At 42.0% G+C, this 18476-nt stretch overlaps 1 protein-coding gene across 1 annotated transcript in view; it reads left to right on the forward strand.

The window, feature by feature from the left end:
* Window positions 1-8955: 8955 nt before the first annotated feature.
* Window positions 8956-18476, forward strand: part of F11R (F11 receptor) — a 33586-nt gene continuing 24065 nt past the window's right edge. The window contains exon 1 of the mRNA XM_026716506.2: window positions 8956-9019. Coding sequence (XP_026572291.2) covers window positions 8971-9019 — 49 coding nt within the window. The 5' untranslated portion in view covers window positions 8956-8970. The remainder of the gene's footprint in view (window positions 9020-18476) is intronic.

Raw genomic sequence — 18476 nt, forward strand, 5'->3', positions numbered from 1 at the left:
TTAAGAACCTCCAAAAGATTTTTATCTTTGTCTTGTTAACAATCCAACCTTGCAATTGGAATATATTATCCTCTCGCCACTGAGCAACCTTCTCCATGAAAACCAAACATTTCATAACATGGAAAGAAAGAAAAAGAGAAAAAAATTCTGGACTCCATGCTTTTTCTGCACTTACCCAGATAACCAATACGTTACTTATTGCTGCAAAAGTTATCCTACACTACATTGTTCCTTATTAACCAGAGATGCTTTATGCAGATTGACTTGCCCCTTGCATAGAAGGAGTCAGTTGCTCGTAAAGAGAGAGAACCCATAGTCCACCTTAAGTAACTGGCCTGGTAGTACAATGTAAAGTTGTCAATCCGGCTAAATCTTCAGAGTCTTGTAAAATCTCAAATTTAATCCTTTTGTAAACTGAGATGAAGGCTCCACGAAGATGTCCAAGGTGGACAGATCAAATATGTTCTTTTCCCTGCAGAGATCTGGGTCACCGGTCAACTCCCCAGAAACCCAGGATGGTCTGACCATGAGAATAGGCTGATGGAAATATTCCCCATTGTTTGATCGGGTCCCAGCAGCTCCAAGACAATAATTAGGTCTAATATAGGTGTAGTGCCTTTTAATGAGAAGAGAACAGAGAATAGAATAGGAATAGAAGAGAGAATAGAATAGGAAGAGAGAATAAAATATAGAATGTAAAATAGAATAGGAATAGAACAATGGAATAGAATAGGAATAGAAGAGAATAGAATAAGAATAGAATAGAATGTAAAATAGAATAGAGTAGAATAGAATAGAGAATATAGTAATATAATGAATAGAATGTAAAATAGAATAGAGAATAGAATACAGAATAGAATAGAATAGAATAGAATAGAATAGAATAGAATAGAATAGAATAGAATAGAATAGAATAGAGAATAGGATGGAATGGAATGGAAGAATAGAGTAGAACAGAATAGAATACAGAATAGAAATAGAACAGAGCTGGAAGTCTGGTCCAGACTTCTGGTCCTTGTCTTACAATTGCCATCAGGACCAGAGTTTCCATTGCTAAGCAAGCTGGGAGGTGCCTAATTGTACAACCGTTTTCCCACAGTCGTTAAGTGGAGACTTGCGGTTGGTTGTTAACTGGATCATGTGGTGATTGAGCAAATCTAGCTTTCCCCACATAACTTGGCTGGTCAGAAGCCAGCCAGGGAAGCTCAAAATTGTTGATCCCACAATCCTGGGATGCTGGAACCATCATACATACATAACTGGTTGCCAAAACCAACTAAAGTTTGATGATATGACCGTGGGGAATGCAGTCGTAAGAGCAAGGACCGGCCAGAAGCCACCGTTTTCTCAGGGCCCTTGTAACTTGAGAGAGTCGGTAAATGAAAATGGCTGTGAGCTATGTAACTGCCTATATCAGGGCCCCCCAAACTTGGCAACTTGAAGATGTGTGGACTTCAACTCCCAGAATTCTCCAGCCAGTTCTGAATTCTGGGAGTTGAAGTCCACATGTCTTCAAGTTTCTGTTCCGACCTAGGCTTCCTCAATCATAATTAATCACAAACTTGTTTTAAAAGTAAAACCTATTTTACCGCAACGCTGGGAATTGTTTTCATTCCCAGCCAGAACTATTCTTAAACAGTTCCCCAAGATAAGCGCCCACCTTTCAGTTCTGTGGAATGCTGCCCAAAACAGATGTAGCCAATTAACTAGAAAAGAAACCAACGGAAGTACAAGAAAAAAAAAACAACCAAATTACACAGAGCTTAAGGAGGACTCGGATCCGATCGAACGACTTTTCTTCCTGCAAAGAGTTCATCCTTGAGGTCTGATTTTATCCCTTATGGGAGGGGCAATCACCTCCCAGCCTTACTCCCGAGTTGCCCCTTCTGCTTCACCTTCTAGCAGCTCTGTGCACACACGCACTGGGAACAGGCCCCCCTTGTTCCTCTGCTTTGTTGCTGCCAGGCTCCGGAGGCAATACCTGTGGTAGCTACTGAGATCCTATAGATGACACTAGATGCTAGCAGCAAACTGCAGCCTTTAGCTATGGGGGCCTCTTTTGTTACTGCATGATCTCATCCTCTTATCTGTTGGGTTGGAAAGTCCTGGACTTTCCAACCATATAGGTGATCTCATTTGTTAACATCACCACTAGTCTTAAGGATTGGTTGGGAGGTTGTACCAATGTGGTTGAAAGGTTTCACCCATGTGGCATCTATTCTCCAATCCAAACACTGTATCTATGTTACACTTCTTTGCTTGTAAAAATAGTATAAAAATAATAAACGCCACGTATGTGGTCAGACACCTTGGCACCCCGCACAATGACTGATCTTTGAAATCCATCAAGCACCCCACTCCCAGATGGTCCTGGCCCCATCTCCGCGTCGGATGCAGGACCCTCGTCCGAGTCCTCCCCAGACTCCCAGACTGGTCCCTGTTCTTCTCCATTGTCCAATTCCATTGCTGTCTGCACAGGCTGCCAGTGAACCAGAACAGTTGCCAAGTTTGGAGACCTCTGGCCTATATGATGGGCTCATAGTTGTCAAGATGGCCACCCTCCATCCCATGAGCCATTGTTTCCTTCCCCAGGTGAGGGGGTGGAGTTAAGTTGAATCCCCCCCCAAAAAAACGAAACTCTAGGGACCTCAAACATCAACACTGAACCAATTCTTCTTAGTTTCTACAGGTAGACCTTCACCTAGAACACAATTGAGCACCGAATTTATGTCGATAAGCGAGACAGTTACGAAGTGAGCTTTGCCCCATTTTACAGTCTTCCTTGCCACCATTATTAAGTGAATCACTGCAGTTTGTTAAGTTAGTCACACGGTGGTTCAAGGAATCCAGCTTTCCTGTTGACTTTGCTTATCGGAAGGTCGCAAAAAGGGATCATGGGACACTGCGACCGCTATAAGTATGAGTCAGTTTCCAAGTGTCTGCGTTTTGGTCATGTGACCATGAGGATGCTGCAACGGTTGTAAGTGTGGGAAATGGCCATAAGTCACTTTTTTCAGGGCCGTTGTAATTTGGAATGGTGACTAAATGAATGATTGTAAGTCAGGAATTACCTGGATTAGTCTTTTATAGCCATAGCAACAGCACTTAAATTTATATCCCGCTTCACAGTGCTTTTACAACCCTCTGTAAGCAGTTTACAGAATCAGCCTTTTGCCCCCAACAATCTGGGTCCTCATTTTACCCACCTTGGAAGAACGGAAGGCTGAGTCAACCTGGAGCTGGGTGGATCAAACTGCTGGTAATGGACAATCCTGCATTCCAACCATTGCGCCATGACAGAAAGAGGGAGGGAGGGAGGGAGGGAGGAAGGAAGGAAGGAAGGAAGGAAGGAAGGAAGGAAGGAAGGAAGGAAATTACTAAAACACAGACTTATATACAGCGTCACAGTGCTTCACAGCTCCCTCTAAGCGGTTTACAGGGTCAGCCTCTTGCCCCCAACAATCTGGGTCCTCATTTTACCCCATCTCAGAAGGACGGAAGGCTGAGCCAACCTTGAGCTAATCAAGATCAAACTGTTGGCAGTTGGCAGAGTTAACCTGTAGTACTGCATTCTGGAGGGAGGGAGGGAGGAAGGAAGGAAGGAAGGAAGGAAGGAAGGAAGGAAGGAAGGAAGGAAGGAAGGAAGGAAGGAAGGAAGGAAGGAAGGTAGGTAGGTGTCAGGTTTCCAAGTGATGAAATCCATGTAAAAAGAAAAGAACAAAGTCCATCTTCCAAAACAATTTCCTGTCAAGCCTGAAGTTGACAGAAGGAAGGAAGGAAGATAGCAATAGCACTTAGTCTTATATACTGCTTCACAGCCCTCTCTAAGCTGTTTACAGGGTCAGCCTCTTTCCCCCAACAATCTGAGTCCTCTTTTTACTGACCTGGGAAGGACAGAAGGCTGAGTCAACACCTTGAGCCTGGTGGGATTCGATCTGCCAATTGCAGGCAGCCGGCAGGCAGCGGAAGTCGTGCACTCTGACCACTGCACCACCGAGGTTCCTCTTGTAAGTTTATTCTCATGAAGTTATTATCAACAGACATTTTAAAAAGTCCCTGTGACAAGTCCAGCAGTTCAGGGGCGAAGCTGCCCATCAAGGGAGACTGCCACACCCTCATTTGTCTCCGAACCCCAACCTCGCCAATACCACCTGGCTGACCACAGTCAATTCAGGGGTGGGATTCGACCGGTTCGGGCTGGTTTGGCCGAACCGAATGTTAAGTTTTCATCTGGTTCGCTGAACCGGTATTTCAACCAACAGGCTGGCCCTGCCCAGCCTGCCCCTCCCGGATTCTCCACCCGGCTCATTTTTGATGCAGGTAACTGCGTGGAGGTTCTGGGAGGGTGGGAAATGGGCCTTCCAGAAGTCCGGAAAGAGGCCTGTTTCTGGCTGCCGTAGGATTTCTGGAGCCCAGAGGAGGCCATTTTCGTCCTCCTAGAGGCCCAAGGGAGGCCTCCAGACCCTCAGGAAGGCAAAAAACAGCCCCCCCTGGAAGTACCAGTAGGCCACGCCCACCATGGCCACACCCTCCCAGCAACTGGACAGCAAATTGTTTGCTGGGACTTTTGAACCCCACCCGGGTCAATTCAATTCAGTTTTTTACGGTCATAGACCAGAGACCAGAGCAAATAAAAACACTCAGTAAATACAATTAAAAATTCTAGAATAAATAACAGATAAAATATATGATAAAATCCAGTCTGTCAATTACACAGGGGTCTCTATCTATACTAAAATTACAATCCAGTCCTTCGGTCTCCACTCCCTTTGTGTCACCGTTGCTGAAGCATCTGAGAATCGTGTATGGGGCACCAGGCGGTCTCCTCAGCTTTACAGACACTTTACAGATTAACAGGATTGGAAGGGACCTGGGAGGTCATCTAGTCCAACCCTCCACCCAACACCATTTCTGACAGATAGCAGTCTGCTCTCTTCTTGAAGGCCTCAAGTGATAAAGTTCCCACAACTTCTGAAGGCAACTTCTGTTCCATGGATTGATTGCTCTCCCTGTCACGAAATTCCTCCTTATTTCCAGGTTGAATCTTTTACCTTGATCAGTTTCCATCCATTGCTTCTTGTCTGGCCTTCAGGTGCTTTAGAAAATAGTTTGTCCCCTTTCTTTCTGGGGCAGCCCCTCAAATATTGGAAGATGCTCTCCTGTCTCCCCTGGTCCTTCTCTTCCCTAGACTAGCCAGGCCCAGTTCCTGCAACCGGTCATTGTATGTTTTAGCTTCCAGCCCTCTATTCATCCTTGTTGCTCTTCCCTGCACTTTTTCTAGAGCCTCAATCTCTTTTTTTATAGTGTGGTGACCAAAACTGGATGCAGTACTCCAGGCATGGCCTTACTCAGGCTTTACAGAATGGTATTAGTACCTCCCTTGATCTTGATTGTATCCCTCTGTTAATGTACCAATCCACCAAGCTCAGCTGGTGCAGCTACAGGCACAGAAAGGGTGTCAGAAAACTCTTGATTGTCCAACAGAACCTTGAAAGCTTGCCAGGTGCCTCTCATTCCTATTTCAACAACCCCAAGGCTGGATTATGCCAAAGTTCTTCCTCCTGCCTTTTGAACTGTTTTGACACACACACACACACACAAAGATATTGAGACCCTGGAAAGAGTGCAGGGAAGAGCAACAAAGATTTAACAGATTAACAGAGTTGAAAGGGACCTTATAGGTCATCTAGTCCAACCCCCTTGCCCAAGCAGGACAGATGGCATCGTTTCTGACAGATGGCAGTCCAATCTTTTCTTGAAAGTCTCCAGTGATGAAGCTCCCACAACTTCTGATGAAGACAATAAAAGACCTGGGTATTAAAACATGATGAACGTTTGCAGGAACCGGGCCTGGCTAGTCTAGGGAAGAGAAGGACCAGGGCAGACAGGATAGCAGCCTTCCAAGATTTGAGTGGCTGCCACAGAGAGGAGGAAGGGGTCAAGCTATTCTCCAAGGCACCAGAGAGCAGGACAAGAAACAAAGGAGAAGCAATGGATGGAAACTAATCAGAGATTCAACCTGTAATTAAGGAGAAACTTCCTGACAATTGAGGACAATTAACCTGTAAGAACAGCTTGCCATCATAAGTTGTGGGTCCTTCATCACTGGAGGTTTAAAAAGGATGGGATAGGTCTCCTGCTTGAGAGGGGGGGAGGCAGGCAGGCAGGCTCCATCACTGGTTGTTTTTAAGAAAAGGTGGGGCAGCCATTTTTCCTGGATGCAATAAAATCTCCTGCCTTAACAAGGAGGTCGGACTGGAAGACCTCCAAGGTCCCTCCCAAGCCTGATATTCTATGATTCAACAACTGAAAACTGAACAGCCATTTGAGAAGGGTGGTAGAAGGGCTCCTGCTTGATCAGGGTTGGTCTACAGAACCTCTAAAGCCCCCTGTCGGAGCCTCCGTTTCTAAGGTTCGAAGGGGGAAAAGGAAGCATCAAGAAGCCGCCGTCCGGACTTCCGGTTTGAACTTCTTCGGTGACAGACCGAAGCCTCATCTCTGTGAGACTTCGATCCGTGCTCACCGCTGGAGCGCCCCGAGCCGGCTGGTTTTGGGGCTAAGCCACCCCATAGAGGTGGTGAAGAAGGGGGAGATTGCCTGCAGGGTTGAGGAGAGCCGCATCTCTCCTCCTCAGCTGGCCATTACTCCCTTTCCTGAAGGCAGTTCTAGCGGTGGTCAGAAATGGCCACCACAAAGAAGAACTTGACCGGAAAAGAATGTGCAGGAGGAAGATAAGAAGAGAAAGTTTTGGCTGACCGAGTCAAACAGCAAAAGCAACAACGTAAGGTACCCTGGAATTTAAATTAAATAACATTGTTCCCAAAGAAGATTTTGAAGCTGCGAAAGAGAGAGAGAAGGGAAAGGATTAGGTTTTTTTTTCTTCCCTTCCTTATACTGACAGCTAAGAGACTTAAGCAAGAAATTGAAAAAAATCCATTTTGACATTAATAGGCATCTAAGCTGAAAATAAAAGTCAAAGGGATAATAAAGATTTCTGGATATTTAAAAGTTTTTAAAAGCAGGAAAGAAGGAAAAAAAGAATAAAAGGGCAGGATCTGGAAAAAATGGAGGAGACTGCCTGGAACTAAGGAATGGAACTGTAACTAAAAAGAACTTACAGTGAAATTTCAACAAGATTCCTCAAAGATACATCTTAATTGAAACTTGGTAACAAAGTAATAGAACCCCAGGAAGAGAAAGTGGAAAAAAGAAGCAGAAAGAAACAGCCTTGGATTATTTGGATTACTTGGTGATTTTTGGTTTTTGCATCTGGATGACTAAAATTAACCGAGTGGTTGTTTAAAAGTTTTTAAAATGGTATCACTCTTAGAAGAACTGAAAACAGAACTTAAAAAATGGAAAGAAGATGCACAAGAAGGGAGAGGTTCTTTTGGCTTCGTATTTCAATTCTTAGAAATGGAGATCTGGAACTATGAGAAACAACAAGAAAGGCTTGCAGAACAAGAAGATTGGGACAAAGAAGAAGCCATCTTTAATGATCAAATAATTTTAAGTGGTGGGGGGGAAGAAAAGGGGGGAAAGAGAGTGAAAGGTTTAAGACTAGAAAAAACAACCAAAAAGAAGAACAATTTGAAACATAAGTATAATATTAGAAAGCAACAGAAGGGGGGATTACAGATGAGAGAGTTAGAAGTAGAGAGACGAGCGGGTAAAAGGGGGAGGGAGAAGAAGAGGGGGAAGAAGGCAAGGAAAAGAAGTTGTAAAAGACAGAAACAAGAAATGGAGAAACAGGGAAAAGATATAAGGATTGTAACCATAAGCTTGTTTAGAGATAATGGGTGAAAATTTAATTGCAAAAGGGATTCTGCAAAGGTACATAAGATAGCATTGTTATATTGTAAACAGAAATAATTTTAGAAAATATGATAAAAATGATGGATAAAATATTTACTGTAATGTAGTTGAATGTTTGGTAATAAATAAATGAATTAAAATGATTGAGAGAATTAAATGGGAACATTTTTAATTATTAGTAATGATTTATAAAAATATAAGTGAGAAATACGGAAAAAAAGAATTAACTATGGAAAGTTTATAAGTGTCCCCAAGGAAGTATGATATTTAATTGAAAAGAAATGTTAAATATGTTAAGATTTTAATGAATATTAATGATAGAATTATATTGGAATGGAATGTGTGCTTTATTTACATATATAATTTTTTCTTTTTAAGAATATAGTGTGTATTTTAAGAATGTACCAAGCAGAATTCGATTGGAAGTTATGTATTATATTGAATGCTATAATCTTAAAGGTATACATTGAAGCTTAAATAAGAGTTTGAATGGATAAAATTAGAAGATATAAAGGTGTCATACTCCAATTGGTAACTACAGGGAAAAATTTGTTTAATAAGAAAAGATAATATGAAATTGAAACAGGACAGACAAAAGTATAAATATAATGATTTGATTGAGATGAGATAATTAAAATAAAGTTGAGAAAATTAAAAGAGGGGAAAAACTATGTAGAAAATATAAAACGGTAATAAGATATGGAATAGAATATAAAAATGAGCATAAAATTGAGTTTGGTGTCTGTATGAAGAAGTGATAACCTGGGACCATGCTATTTTCAAAAAAGATGTTTTATTTGTATTTTGTTTTTGTGAAAACCCAAATAAAACTTTCCAAAAAAAAGAAGAAGAAGCCGCCGTCCGTCCGTCCGTCCACCAATCGGGGCCGGGGGAATTTTGGACCGAAATCCAACCGGGGTAGCGACGCCCAGAGGAGCCCGGCTCCTTCGCAGCTGCCTCCGGGGAAGGTTGGGCCGCTTCCCCCAGCTCTAGAGAGCCCCCTCCAGGACGACACCGGCCTCCCTAGCCGGAGGAGGAGCCGGCGGGGGCCTCACCTGGGCAGGGGCGGTGATGGGCGGGCGGCGCGGCCAATGAGCGGCCCCGCCTGCGCTCACCTGCGCACCTCGGCAGCTGGGCAGCGCCAGAGAAGCGGTGATGGCGGCGCACGGCTGGCTCTGGGGGTGCCTCTTCTTCGCAGGTTGGGGTAAGGAAGGGGGGCATCGAGGGTGGGTGGAGGATGGCAGACACGGGTTCAAGCGCTGGGCTGGCGGGAATCCCCCTCACTTCGGGATCTCCCCAGTGGGGAAAAACAAACCCACTAAGAATTGGGGACCACGGCGGAGAATTGGGGTGACTAAGCGCCGAGTAACCCCCATCCCGTGTTTCTCCGATGCCTGCAACCCCCCATTATCGCCTTTTATTCCACCGCATTGGCTCTCTCGATCGGAACCCCCTTTCCCGGAGGTTTTAAAAGTTACCCAATCAATCAGAATAGAGCTGGAAAGGACCTTGGAGGATCTAGTCCAACCCTATACTAGACCCTATAATTCCTTTTGGGGAGGGGGGCGAGGGCGACACCAGCTACCGTTTGACTGGGGAAGGAGGCTCCTTTTCAAAGGACCAAGATTTCTCTCTTCCCCACTCTCCTGCTTGGCTACTGTTTTTAATGTTGGTTTCTGAAAGGAGAAGCTGGGTTTACGCTTGAAGTTACGCCATGGTTTGTTTAACCAAGGAGGAAGTAACGAAGGCAGTTGGTTGAGTTCATACAATGCTGTAAACCCCTGTTTGGCAACCGTGCCATTCTTTGCTAGCGGCATGAATTCTGGGAGTTGAAGTCCACCCATCTTTAGAGCGGTCAAGATTGTGAAAAACTCCTTAAACTTTCAACTCTTCTTTTCTTTTTAGGGTTCACGAGTATGTCATATAAAATGAACCTCTAATAAAGCACATAGAATAATAAGTTTGGAAGGGACCCTAGGGGTCTTTTAGTACAGCCCCCAGCTCAGGCAGGAGACCCTACAACAGTCTGGGTTTACTTCAAGGCTTTACTTGCTTCCCAAACCAGTGCCTTACCTAAATTTCCCCCCCACCCCCCAAAAAAATCTTTTAATTGCTTTTTACAATCCTCTGCTGTTGCTTCTTTTTCTGGCAACTTTTCCCAAAGTCTCCATCTAAGACAGAGCTCTCCAAACTTGGCAACTTTAAGACTTGTGGACTTCAACTCCCAAAATTCTCCAGCCAGAGAATTTTGGGAGTTGAAGTCCACATGTCTTAAAGTTGCCACGTTTGGAGAGGTCTGTTTTAGTGTATTGAGTCAACTGACCTTTGTTTTCCTTAAAAATATTGAGAAACTAGCTTTGTATCCAAATCATAGACCCCCAATTCCCCTTCTAAACCAACCCAGGGTTCAAGCTAAGCCGGGCTCTGCCTAGAGGTGCCAACTTAGTTGGCAAACTGTAATGGGCAAACCGTTTGATTGTGTTCAAATTCATGCTCACCAGCCCAGCCCTCAGACTTGGGATCTCTTTGGCAGATTCCTGTTTGCAGGGGAAAAAATATTAAAAGATTTCGAAAGGTGAGTGCCTGGCAGACCTTTGGCCGAGGGAGGGGTAGTTTCAGGGCTGGGTCCTGTGGGACGGCGTGGGTGAACAAAACATATAAATCCACCAACTAGCTCGAAGCGAAAGCACGAAAAGTTGCTGGGCACTTTTGAGTCATTTTTCTCTCTTGGAAAAGAATAGTTGAAAGAACAAGCCGCATCATGTTTCTGTTGTTCTTTCAAGCCACACCCAGGTTTTTCTGGAAAGGTGAGCACACGGACCCCCCCCCCCTTCCAGCCCTGCCTGACCTGGCCCTAGTTATGCTTCCTGCTGCTAGGGACAGAAGGGGGGTTTAGGATCTCGGGGTTCCCTTTTTCAAAGGCAGTTAAGGACAGTTTCTGACCAAAATCTGGAAAACAGCACCAGAGAGTGGATGGATTTCTTTAAAACTCTGTCTGGTTTAGTATCGCAGGAATATTTATGTCAAGTAACTAAGGGAAGAGAGAGGAAGCTGTGGTTGGTCTCTGACTGTTTTTCTGTTGTTGTTGATGGTAATCAGAAATAAAGGAAAGAGAGGGAAAGAAACAAAGGGAAAGTGAGATAGAAAAGAAGAGAAACAGATGAAGGGAAAGAAAGGGAAAAAAAGAAACAAAGGCAAAGAGGCAAAGAGAGACAAAGAGTGTGAGAAGGAGAAAGAAAGAAAGAGAGAGAGAAAGAGAGAAAGAAAGAAAGAGACAAATAGCATAAAGAGAAAAAGAGAGAAAATAAAGAAAACAGAAATGAGATAGGAATAGAGAACAAGAAAGAGAGAGAGAAGAAAGAAAGGAAAAGAAGAAAGGAGCAGGAAGAAAGATAGGAAGGAAGGAAAAGAAAGAAAGAGAAAGAAAGTCAAGTCATTTGCAGAGATGGGCAGTGAACAAGAGAGATAAAAGAAAGGAAAAGAAAGAAAAAGAAAGATCTCAAAACAGATGACAGAGAAATAATTGTAAATAACTTATGTGGTAGCCTCCAGTAAGCAAGCATTGCACAGTAGCTATTACTGTAATGACAATATAAAAAAGCAAGAATAAAATACCTGAGGACCAATGAAACTGGTATTTACTGCCGTTAAAGCAAGATGGCTGGAGCATAGAAACAGTTGGGAGATTAGCGGCTGCTGACCTGGAGCCAAAAAGTTAGAAGTCAAGTGGAAATGTGTGATAATACGTAGAGAAAATAGAACAAAAGTAGAAACAGGATTTCCCCATTTCACAAGGCAGAAAATGGGACCAGCATGTCTGAAGTCTGTTGAAATGCAGATTGTCCTTTTCTAACTTTTAAAAGCAAAATAGATCTCTTTCCCTTCATCAGATATATTATTTTTCCCAGAATATTCATTAACATATGCAGTTATTCTGGTTAATCTGAATTTCCCAATTTTTGTGGGATGGCGTGAAAGATTTAAATGAGGTAGCACCTTCGATCCAGTTCTTTCATCCTAAAGGTTTTGCCAGGAATTGTGATTGCAAAAGGAACCCCCTGAAATCATGAGAAGAAGCTAATTTTGGAAGGAAACTATTCCTGATCTCTTCAGCCCCGTTTGTTGCTTTGGGCCAATTGAACCTGGAGTTTTGGTTAACAAGGGAGGTGGGGGCTATTTACATTCCTGAGAAATTGTGAGACAACAAGGGGAATGACTCACTTCAGAGATAATCTAAATGCGAAGATTTAGAATTGCGTTTGTTGGCTCATTTGTTTTCACTTAGAGAAGGGAAGGAAGGAGAAAGTTGAAAGGGGAAAGAGGAAGGGAAGGAAGGAAAGGAACAAAGAGAAAGAAAGAGAGAAAGAAAAAGAAAGAAAGAAAGAAAGAAAGAAAGGGAGAGGAGAGGAAAAGAAAAGAAGAAAAGAAAAGAAAAAAGAAAAGAAAAAGGAAGATAGGTAGGTAGATAAGGAAGAGAAATAATTTTAACTAACTTCTGTGACAGTTTACAGTCATCTTAGCACAGGAGCTCTTACTTCTGTGTTTGCTATTTGTTTCCCTGCTAGTGCAGCCCTTTCCCTATTTTGGGAGTTACGGTGGAACCGGGAGCCTGCCTGGCTTTTCCCTGGGGTGGGGGGAGAATGGCTCTGGCGCCCATTCCATGGTCCCTCACTCACAATGGTGGCTGTCTAACTTTTCTTTTTGGCTTTCATGGGCTGACTTAATCTGTGCTGAATCACGGAAAACTGAGAACAAGGTTGGAGAGAGAGAGAGAGAGAATTGGAAGAGAGGCCTCTGGGAACTGTCAGTCAGTCAGAATAGAGATTTACAGATAATTAGAGTTGGAAGGGACCTTGTAGATCATCTAGTCCCACCCCCCACCTAAACAGGAGACCTTACACCATTTCTGACAGATAGCAGCCCAGTCTCGTCTTGAAAGCCTCCAGGGATGAAGCTCCCACAACTTCTGAGGCAACTTCTGTTCCATTGGTTGATTGTTCTGTCAGGAAATTCCTCCTTATTTCCAGGTTGAATCTCTCCTTGGTTAGTTTCCATCCATTATTCCTTGTCTGGCCATCGGGTGCTTCGGAGAATAGATTAGCCCCTTCCTCCTCCCTGTGGCAGCACCTCAAATATTGGAAGATACTATTCCGTCTCCCCTGGTCCTTCTCTTCCCTAGACTAGCCAAGCCCAGTTCCTGGGAGGGACCTTAGAGGTCCTCTAGACCAACCCCCTGCTCAAAGAGGAAACCCTATACAATTTCTGACAGATGGCTGTCCAGTCTTTTCTTAAAAGCCTCCAGTGATGAAGCACCAACAACTTCTAGAGGCAAGCTGTTCCATTGGTAACAGAGTAGAGTAGAATAGAGAATAGAATAGAATTAGAATTAGAATTAGAATTAATAGAATAGAATAGAATAGAATAGAATAGAATAGAATAGAATAGAATAGAATTAGAATAGAATAGAATAGAATAGAATAACAGAGTTGGAAGGGACCTTGGAGGTCTTCTAGTCCAGCCCCCTGCTCAAGCAGGAGACCAATGCCATTCCAGACAGGTGACTGTCCAGTCTTTTCTTAGAAATGTCCAGTGATGAAGCACCCAGAACTTTTGGTGGCGAGCCATTGCATTCCCACAAATGGTCTACAACCAAACCCTTTTGAATTCTGTTAAATCTGAGAATAGGATAGGATAGAATTGGAAGGGACCTTGGAGGTCTTCTAGTCCAGCCCCCTGCTTAAGCAGGAGAACCTATACCATCTCTGACAAGTGTCCAGTCTCTTCTTAAAAACCTCCAGTGATGGACGCCCCATCATAAGTAGTTAAAACCAGCAGAATAAGGAAAAAAAGTAATTATAACATCACTGCTGACAAATACAGTTGATCCTCCACCTAAGAAAGCTGGCAGCTCAATGACATTTGGAGGTTCTATGGTTACAGGTAGGCCTCGACTTACAACCTATTGGTTTAGTGACCGTTCAAAGTTACAACGGCACTGAAAAAAAAAAGTCTCTTGTGACCATTTTTCACACTTACGATGGTTGCAACCGTCCCCATGTGGTCACATGATCCAAATTTGGCTGCTTGGCAACTGACTCATATTTATGACAGTTTCACATGATTCCCCTTTTGCAAACTTCTTTTTTTATTGTATAAAACGCAACAAAAGAAAAGAAAATAGGAAATGAAGGGCAGGAAAGGGGACCTGAGAGATACAGTGGGGAACAGAAAAAGAAAGAAAAGGGGCCATTGACTTTCAACCCTTCCTAGCACAAGAGAAGATAAACACACTCGAGCCTCAACTTTTTGCTTTTCCACATTAATGTCTAACTAGCCATTTCTATAACTTTCTTTAACAAATCTTTCTATAACAAATCTTTCTGAACAACAAAACTAAGATCAGATTCATTTATTTTTCTTCACAAGCACAAATTCCAAAAGTGATATCCAAAGAGGAACATATTTCCCTCTTGAAATAAAGTAATCAAGTTAACCATTCCTGCTTCATCTTCCTTGCTATGGAAATAGTAACATTTGCACCTAGTCATCTCTGTGAACTGTCACCATTTTTATTTACAAAATTGGTTGTATTCTTTCAAAATCTTTGGGCCTTACTGAAAGGGGGGGGGGCTTTTTTTCTGCCTTTCTTTCACCCTCCTGTTTTCCTCAAAGTATTAAACTTTTTAAAAACAAATAAACAACATTCTTTCTAAAAAAGCAAAACTTTCCAATGCATCTTATTATTTGAGTTTAATAAGCTTTAAACTTCAATATCGCATTTAGCTTCCTCCCTCCAAACTAGCCTTATATCATATAATATATATAATATAATGTATGACTGGTAATTGACTCATATTTATAACGGTTTCACTTAACTGTGTTACTAACAACAACAGCAGTGATTCAGTTAACAACTGTGGCAAGCAAGGTCATAAAATGGGACAAAATTCCCTTCACCACTGTCTTGCTTAGCAGGAAAAATGTTGGGCTCTATTGTGGTCGTAAGTTGAGGACTGACTAGTCCCGCCATGGAATACGGGTAGTCCTCGACTTGCAACAGTTCCCTTAGTGACTGTTCCAAGTTACAACAGCACTGAAAAAAGGGACGTATATGACCATTTTTTGCATGTGTGTCCATTGCAGTATCCCTACGGTCATGTGATTTGCATTCGGATGCTTGGTAACTGTCTCATATTTATGACGGTTGCAGCATCACAGGGTCACAGGATCCCCTTTTGCGACCACCTGACCAGCAAAATCAGAAGAGAAGCCAGATTCGCTTAACCGTGTCACTAACTTAACAATTGCAGTGATTCACTTAGCAACTGTGGTGAGGAAAGTCATCAAATGGGCCAAACTCACTTAACAAATGTCTCACTTAGCAACACACATTTTGGGCTCCATTTGTGATTGTAAGTCAAGGATTACCTGTCCTTGAGGCAGCTGCTCCTTTGGGGGCAGTGTTTTACTGGCCAGATGCCTTTCCTGTCGCCAGTGCGGAGTTTTGTTCAGCACATAAATTCTCATCGTGCCCAGAGAGAGAAATATCTGCCTCTAACTGGGATCGAACTCACAGCCTCCTGATCGTGAGGTGAGAGTTCCACCTCTAGGCCACTGCACCACTCCGACTTACAACCATAATGGAACCCAAAATGTCTGTTGTTAGGTGAGACATTTCTTTAGTGAGTTTTACCCCATTTTATGATCTTTCTTGCCACAGTTATTAAGTGAATCACTGCAGTTGATAAGTTCAGTGCCGTTGTAACTTTGAACAGTCACTAAACGTACTGTTGTAAGTCGAGGACTACCTATCCCAGGGCAGTAGCTCTTTTGAATTCTGCCTATATAGTGCAGTTTTGGTGCAGTGTCAGGGATTTTCAGTTCAATGTGTGTGGGGTGAAAGATGTGTGTTTGTGTTTATTTTCATGGCCACAATGTGCACTGAAGATGGTGTCTGATTTTGTTGTACAAGGTGCAATGACAATAAAGTAAACTAAACTATTCCTTTTTAAAAAAAAATCACAGAAAAGAAGGAAGCAGAAAGGCACAAAATTCAAAGACACATAGAATAGAATGAATTAGTTGGAAGGTACCTTGGAGGTCTTCTAGTCCAGCCCCTGCTCAAGTATATTGCATACTGCATGTTGTCGAAAAATGCAGGAACGAGTGCTTAAAAAAAATAAGAGAGATGAATACTGTCGAGGTAATTCCCCGTTAGGAGAATGAGCGCATACGGGGAGACATATCTGAGAGTAGTGTTTGAATAATACACACACAGCACACAGATACACTGTACAGTAAATGTAGGTTTTTACTTCCAGAACCTTACATTCTAAGTCCATAATCCTCACAACTAGCCTTATGTTTTATAGAGCCTTGGGCCTTTGTAAAATGATCTGCTTTATTGTTTTCTGACATACAGTATTCCAACTTAATCATTTTACTTTGCACACAATGTCTCACATTTAAACATCTTAAATCTGTGTGTTTCGTTCTTGTCTTAACAGCAATATTTGAAGCCATCTGTATTGCTGATTGGTTATCTTCGTAAACTACAGTAGAATCTGTTACATCAATTCCCATATCAATTAATAATTGTTTATACAAAACTAAATGTGTACATAGTAAAGATAAACATGAGAATTCAGCCTCCATTGTTGACAAACTTAGATGTTTCTGTCTAATAGTCCTCCATCCAATCAATACTTTTCCCAATAATACTACAGTACCCGATGTAGATTTTCGTGTATTTATGTCTGTAGAAAAACTTGTATCAGCATATGCAGTTAAGCTCAGTTAATATTTAGGCTCCAAATACAATGCATAATGCATCTGTAGTAGCCTTCAGACTAGGTGCAAACACCTCTCATCATAGTCGTTTGCTGAATGATTGAATCCTTGTGCTACTAACCTGGCTTTATGGGTAACAGTCCCATCCACACCTGTCTTCAGTTTATAAATCCACTTACATCCTATGGCATGTTTACCTGGTGGTAACTTAACGTTTTCATATACCTCCAACCTTTTTAATGATTCCAGTTCCTTATCCATTGCTTTCTGCCAAGCAGCCTTATCCTTAGCAGGATACAGTTTTAGTTCACTATAGTTACTTGGAACAGTATTCACTTGGCATACAACACTAGCCTGATATCTATCAGGTGGTCATGTTACTCAGGTTGAATGTCTTGATATTACAGAGCTTACTGGTGGACTTTCCTGTGCCACCTGCTCCTGTTCTTCTACCTCCTCCTGTGCCTGTTCTCCTACTTCCTCTTGTTCTTCCTCTTTAATGGCTATTTGTGGTTTACTTATTTTATCTTTAGGGATTATTTGGGTGTCAATAATAATATCATTGCTGGATTCCTGTTCCAGTTTATTCCACCCAACGTGCTCAATAAATTTTGCATTAGCACTACAATAAACATGAGCTGTGCCTTGATCCCAGAATTTAAATGATCTATGATTGACCTCATAACCCACAAAAAATAACTTCTTAGCTCTATGTTGCCCTTTCAGTCTTACTTGTGAGGGAATATGCACCCATGCTGGAGCTCCAAATGTGTGTAGGTAACTTAAATTTGGTTTTCTGCCATGCCAACGAGTGAATGACAATTCTCCAGTTGTTTTATTAACTACATTGTTTAAAACATGGTTACTACACATTATGGCCTCACCCCACAGTGTTTCAGGTAAACCTGAATCAGATAACATAGTGCGAGCCATGGCTTGTAATATTTGCCCTCTTCGTTTTACAAACGAGTTATGTTGTGGTCTGTAAGGTGCAGAACGTTTATGCTCAACACCAGCCAATTTCAACATAGTTTGGAATATTTTGTTAACAAACTCGGTCCCATTATCAGTAACTAAAGTAATTAGTTTACTTCTCATTTTTCTCTTAGCAAACCTTAGCCAGTTAAAGAAATGTTGGAATGTTTCTGTTTTGTTTTTCATAAGATAGCAGAAACCGTATTGTGAGTAATGATCCATAATACTCAAAATATAGCAGGCACCTCCTAAACTAGGTTTCTTAGGTCGAATTATGTCAGCAAAAACAGCCTCTAAAGGTTCTTTGGTCTTAAACCCATTAAGTCTGTTTGCTGGAGTAACCTTGCTCTTCTCTTGGCTACAGGCATTACAGTTTAAATACTTGCTACAGGGTTTCAATTTTACTCCCTCTGACAATTCAATAGTTTGAGCATTTTAAAATTAATGTGCCCTAGACATCTATGCAGTAAATGTATACATTCATCATGTGGCTTAACATTGTTATAAACTGTGTTAGCCATCTTCAACTGGTCATGTATGACATATAAATCATTTTCTAAATTAGCAGTAACACTTTTTACCCTCTTTCTCTATTATACAGTTATCTCCCTTAAAGGTTACTACATAACCAAGATTAACTAAAGCCCTTACTGATAACAAATTAAATTTTAGTTTAGGTACATATAACATAGTTAAATGCTCATTTATACAAGAACAATATGCAGTACCTTCACCTGATGCTTTAATCTTCCATCCATTTGCTAATGATGCATGTTGCTTACTCGTGGACATCTTTACAAACTTCTTTCTATATTTAGTAATGCATTGTGATGCTCCACTATCAACAACCCACAAATCATGGTTTACAGTTGAATTGCTAGACATAGCTAAATTAA

This window comes from Pseudonaja textilis, chromosome 16, assembly GCF_049901715.1.
Source record: "Pseudonaja textilis isolate UNSWEBS1 chromosome 16, rPseTex1.2, whole genome shotgun sequence".
NCBI classification, from domain to species: Eukaryota; Metazoa; Chordata; class Lepidosauria; order Squamata; family Elapidae; genus Pseudonaja; species Pseudonaja textilis.